This window comes from Dendrobates tinctorius, unplaced genomic scaffold (assembly GCF_039654945.1).
Source record: "Dendrobates tinctorius isolate UK_male_01 unplaced genomic scaffold, ASM3965494v1 ptg000001l, whole genome shotgun sequence".
NCBI lineage: Eukaryota > Metazoa > Chordata > Amphibia > Anura > Dendrobatidae > Dendrobates > Dendrobates tinctorius.
In genome coordinates this window covers 16,061,588-16,067,587 of record NW_027361669.1, presented here as the reverse complement: position 1 = coordinate 16,067,587, position 6,000 = coordinate 16,061,588, and the positions used below count along the sequence as shown (strand labels likewise).

General features: G+C 51.8%; 1 protein-coding gene across 1 annotated transcript in view; it reads left to right on the top strand.

Annotated features, from left to right (window-relative positions):
* Nucleotides 1-1,539: 1,539 nt before the first annotated feature.
* The window catches only part of DDX41 (DEAD-box helicase 41), a 41,329-nt gene continuing 36,868 nt past the window's right edge, over nt 1,540-6,000 (top strand). Inside the window, exons 1-2 of the mRNA XM_073568364.1 lie at nt 1,540-1,699; nt 1,774-1,857. Of these exons, the coding sequence (XP_073424465.1) occupies nt 1,676-1,699; nt 1,774-1,857 (108 nt within the window). The 5' untranslated portion in view covers nt 1,540-1,675. The remainder of the gene's footprint in view (nt 1,700-1,773; nt 1,858-6,000) is intronic.

Here is a 6,000-nt window from a genome sequence, read left to right as displayed (position 1 = left end):
CCCCCCACCTGACACCCCCAATATTTAGGGAACGAAAGGAGATCTAACGTTAATTTTTGCTGATCAAACCGGATCTAACGAACATCTATCAGAATCCATCCAAAAAACGGCAAATTTCAAATTAGGGGGGGCTAACCCGTACCTAACCCCCCACCTGACACCCCCAATATTTCGGGAACGAAAGGAGATCTAACGTTAATTTTTGCTGATCAAACCGGATCTAACGAATATCTATCAGAATCCATCCAAAAAACGGCAAATTTCAAATTAGGGGGGGCTAACCCGTACCTAACCCCCCACCTGACACCCCCAATATCTCGGGAACGAAAGGAGATCTAACGTTAATTTTTGCTGATCAAACCGGATCTAACGAATATCTATCAGAATCCATCCAAAAAATGGCAAATTTCAAATTAGGGGGGGCTAACCCCCCACCTGACACCCCCAATATCTCGGAAACGAAAGGAGATCTAACGCTAATTTTTGCTGATCAAACCGGATCTAACGAATATCTATCAGAATCCATCCAAAAAACGGCAAATTTCATAGTTGGGGGGGCTAGCTACGGGTTAGCCCCCCCCTGGAAAAGATCGTAAATATCTCATTTTGTAGGGGTGATCTAACGTTAGTTTTGGTTTATCAAACCGGATCTAACAAAGATCTAACGAATGTAGTCATTTTTTACCCAAATTCTCACTAAGGGGGGGCTAACCCGGGGGTGGTGTCTTGTGCTGCTGTATGGACCCGAATACCCGGCAGGGGACCTCTGAAGAATACGCCGGGGCGTCTATGTCCATGAGTAATGGTGAGACCGAACCATTTTGTAAATGAGCACTCATACGCACGAGCACTATTATGTCTGTTTATGTGATGTCTCAGGTTTTAATGATTAAAGGTTATGTTTTACTTTGAGGAGGTGGTAGCACCCTGACTATAGCGCAGACCAGGCGAGACACCTGTCGGTCCGTCCCAGCACTACACATAGCCAGCAGCAGGCGGTAGACAAACACCACGGCGTGCAGCAGGGCATCACCTCAGTCTAGGGTGCGCTTCTGCACGTATGGCGGTGCAAGCACGGAAGCAAGCTTCTATTTATAGAGGCGGTGCTAGCACGGAACCCCGGAAGTGCGTCATCACAGGTGCTGTGTCAGAAAAGACGGTCTCCAGTTGTCATGATCGCGGGGAGATGCCAGCGCATGCGCAGTGGCTCAAAGTGTGTAGAAAGGACATGTAGCGTGCCGTAGTCATGACAGCGGGTGGATGCGCGTGCACTCCTGGCTCCCACCACAGACATCCCTTCCAACTTTATGCGCCCCCAACTCCCACCACAGACATGACACTGCCCCTTTTCGCCTGCAGTTTCTCACTGACTATGGAACAATTCCTCGCAATCATCCCAACTCCATGGATGACCAATGCGTCGCATACCAGCAATCAAACGCGTGACGGAAATGACGTCATACCGACCAGACGCCCATACTGTCTACTGTTGTATGGCACGGGATGCCGGCAGTGACGTCACCGGCGCGTAGTCTGCACGTCCCGTTCTCTGGGCCAATAGGAAATGAGTTGTGACCCATAGTCTCCTCCCCTTCCTTGTGTCCGCCTGCGATCATTACGCCACAGGTACGAGCTACTGTGGAGACGGTTCCCGGCCCTACTGAGACTGGGAGTGATGGAGGGCGGCGACGCCAGGAAGGTGAGTGTGCAGCGGAGCGGCTCCCGCCGTGTGACTCCTTGTTGCAGGTGAATAACTCTCTTGTGCCGTTGCAGAGGGCGGCTGAGCCGGAGGAGGACGCGCTGTCAGACGACGACTACGTGCCCTATGTCCCGCTGAAGCAGCGCAAGCAGCAGCTGGTGAGGCCGCAGGGCTTTGTGTTTGGTCACTTTCCTGGGATCGTCCCCATTGTGTTCCTCAGTGGTGGTGACAGGCCGACACGCTGCGTATTCCCGTTACTGTGGGGTACGGGGACAGCACACTGCGTATTCCCATTACTGTGGGGTACGGGGACAGCACACTGCGTATTCCCATTACTGTGGGGTACGGGGACAGCACGCAGCGTATTCCCGTTACTGTGGGGTACGGGGACAGCACACTGCGTATTCCCATTACTGTGGGGTACGGGGACAGCACGCTGCGTATTCCCGTTACTGTGGGGTACGGGGACAGCACGCAGCGTATTCCCGTTACTGTGGGGTACGGGGACAGCACGCAGCGTATTCCCGTTACTGTGGGGTACAGGGACAGGACGCAGCGTATTCCCGTTACTGTGGGGTACGGGGACAGCACGCAGCGTATTCCCGTTACTGTGGGGTACGGAGACAGCACGCAGCGTATTCCCGTTACTGTGGGGTACGGGGACAGCACGCAGCGTATTCCCGTTACTGTGGGGTACGGGGACAGCACGCAGCGTATTCCCGTTACTGTGGGGTACGGGGACAGCACGCAGCGTATTCCCGTTACTGTGGGGTACGGGGACAGCACGCAGCGTATTCCCGTTACTGTGGGGTACGGGGACAGCACGCAGCGTATTCCCGTTACTGTGGGGTACGGGGACAGCACGCAGCGTATTCCCGTTACTGTGGGGTACGGGGACAGCACGCAGCGTATTCCCGTTACTGTGGGGTACGGGGACAGCACGCAGCGTATTCCCGTTACTGTGGGGTACGGGGACAGCACGCAGCGTATTCCCGTTACTGTGGGGTACGGGGACAGCACGCAGCGTATTCCCGTTACTGTGGGGTACGGGGACAGAACGCAGCGTATTCCCGTTACTGTGGGGTACGGGGACAGCACGCAGCGTATTCCCGTTACTGTGGGGTACGGGGACAGCACGCAGCGTATTCCCGTTACTGTGGGGTACGGGGACAGCACGCAGCGTATTCCCGTTACTGTGGGGTACGGGGACAGCACGCAGCGTATTCCCGTTACTGTGGGGTACGGGGACAGCACGCAGCGTATTCCCGTTACTGTGGGGTACGGGGACAGCACGCAGCGTATTCCCGTTACTGTGGGGTACGGGGACAGCACGCAGCGTATTCCCGTTACTGTGGGGTACGGGGACAGCACGCAGCGTATTCCCGTTACTGTGGGGTACGGGGACAGCACGCAGCGTATTCCCGTTACTGTGGGGTACGGGGACAGCACGCAGCGTATTCCCGTTACTGTGGGGTACGGGGACAGCACGCAGCGTATTCCCATTTGTTATGAATGAGTCACCGGAGGAGGAAAAAACAAAAATGCAAGCTAAGTCCAGAAAACCGGAGAGGTTGGTAGCTAGCGGATTGCAGACCCCTGATCCTATTCACAACAACTAACCGTAGCCGTGGAGCGTTCCTACGGTGGTCCTAGACTCCTCTTCACAGCCGGAGAACTAAATAAGCCTAAAGAAAGAAAGGGGAAATCTAAACTGCCCCAGAGCAGACCCCAAAGCAATAGACAGTCCCCAACATGTATTGTCGGTGAAAACAGATGAAAACACAGACAGAAAGACAGGCAGAGCAAACAATGGGGCCCAACTAACTAGATAGGAAAGGACAGAAAGATGCTGGCTGCAATCCGCAAAAACCCTACCAAAAATGTCCCAACACGTCTGATAGGAAAAACGTCCCTGAAGTCACTAGACTTCAAAATCCCTATATCAGCACTCCGCTATATTCTGAAGACAGAGCAAAAGAGATTTAACCGATCAGGGACAAAAATGGTAATTCAGCAGAGCCCCTTCCGGGGCTGGCAGAACACAAAACTAAGCAAATCAGACAAAATCTCATGGAACAATAACAGAGCAAAACTTAGCTTTAGAAGACAGGAACTGAACTGGAGGCCAGAGCTCAGAGCAGAGAAATCACCAGCAACCCTACAGGGCGTTGGCTGCCTTATATCCACTCAGAGATTCCGGATGTCCAATCGCAATCCACCTGTTCAGGTGACAGGTTTCTCCCATCCAAATCAGTTTTACCACCTCCTTTCAACCAGCAGAGGGAGTTCATCAGACATCAAAGGTGAACGAGAAAATGAGCTCACAACACCCATTACTGTGGGGTACGGGGACAGCACGCAGCGTATTCCCATTACTGTGGGGTACGGGGACAGCACGCAGCGTATTCCCATTACTGAGGGGTTTGGGGACAGCACGCAGCGTATTCCCATTACTGTGGGGTACGGAGACAGCACGCAGCGTCGCCGGTCCCCTCTACCCCAGTACAACCACTGTGTTTGCTGTCCAGGGTTGGGGTGACTGTGTGACCACAGACTGCTGACAGCGTGTGGTGTGTAAGCTGTCAGGATTCTCAGTATTGCACCCCCATGTTTGCTATGTGCATGCTCCGCTCACATCCCGACTAGACGTGCCCAGCCTTGCTCAGTGCGCTTGAGTTGAGAAGATGAGCATGTCTAGTCGGCACATGACCGCAAGTATGCAAATCCCCTGCTTATGTGTCTGCCGCTAACAGGCTGTCATTATACTGAAGTCTGCAGTCGCTCGTTGTGACTGCAGACTTTCATCTCGAGCGAACAACCCTCTGAAGGCCGGTTTCACTTGTCAGTGTGTCTTGTGCGTGTGATGACATGTTTCATACATACTGGAGAAACTTACACACATGGACACATTGAAATCTATGTTGCTGTGCACATGTCAGTGTGTTTCCACGGACCATGTGTCCGTGTGACCCACACGTAGACGTGTCTGTATTTTTACGGGCAGCACGGGCTGCAAAGCGTTCTGCACACGAATAACATCTGTGTGTAACATGTGCCGGCACCTGGGAAACAGCAGTACAGTAAGCGCTTTTCCCTTGCACCAGTAGAAGACATGTATCCATTACTAATCCTATAGTTATATTGTAAGTAAAGACACAGCCAGAAATAAGTCTTTTATTTGAAATAAAACAACACTTTTCCACTTTTATTTAAAAATAACAAATACAGTTTGTTATTGAGCTGTGGTATGATCAGTCCATGTCCCTGAACGATCAGACAGACTGTCACAATGTGGCACAACAGGTGGTCGGTCAGCGGACGGTGCAGCACTCACACAATGGGATGATATTAGGGAGAGGAAGGCCCTACCAATAGAGAATGAGGGATGGTCACCACCTGAGCTGAAATCTGAGCCTGTCCCTGCGCTCCCCTAACGCCCTACGTGGGTCCCCCCCCCCCCATCGACGTCAGGATACCTCGCCTCTCGCTGTCACCTAACATTGCCCTGGCTAGTGCACTGGCCGGTGTAGAGCGCTAGCCTAGCCACTACAGATAATACCACACAGGGGATAGTGACAAACTGGGAAAATAAAAACTTAGCTTTTAGACCACCCAGCTAAGCTCCACAGCGCAGATTGCACAGCAACTAGACTCCAAACACCAGACGTGGCTGACACCAGAGAGCTGCACCTGCTAGGCTGGTCTCCAGAGAGAAACTCTATCACCAACAGTCAGCCGATGCATCAGGTGACCTTTTAAAAGATGGTGGTAGTGGTCACTTCCCACATTAGCTGACCCAGCAGCACTGCAGTAACATCAGATTGCCAGCAGGAAAAAACTGACATTAACCCCCGATGGCCTGAAAGGAAAAAAAGTTTTAACTGCGTGAAACCAGAGCTGCCACAAATCTAAAAATGGATCGTGACACAGCCATTACACAGTACACAGCAGGGGCACATTTATTTATGATTATCTCAGCACAGGAACATTTTATTTAAGCAGAGGGAAAAGGTTCCAGTTTCGTTGATTGCAACATTTATTTATTTTGTCAAAGCTAGCTTTTTTCTTTTATCTCTGTTCGCAAGTGGTCCCTTAAGTTCTGTGTTTCAGGATGCCGGAAGATAGGGTGAGCTGGTCAATCTTTCTTTTTGTATTACAAGTTACTCTGTCGCCTCATTGGGGGACACAGAACCATGGGTGTTATGCTGCTGTCCACTAGGAGGCGACACTATGCATAATCTGAAAAAGATTAACTATAGCTCCTCCTCTGCAGTTTACACCCCTCGATGGCATCAGTCTTC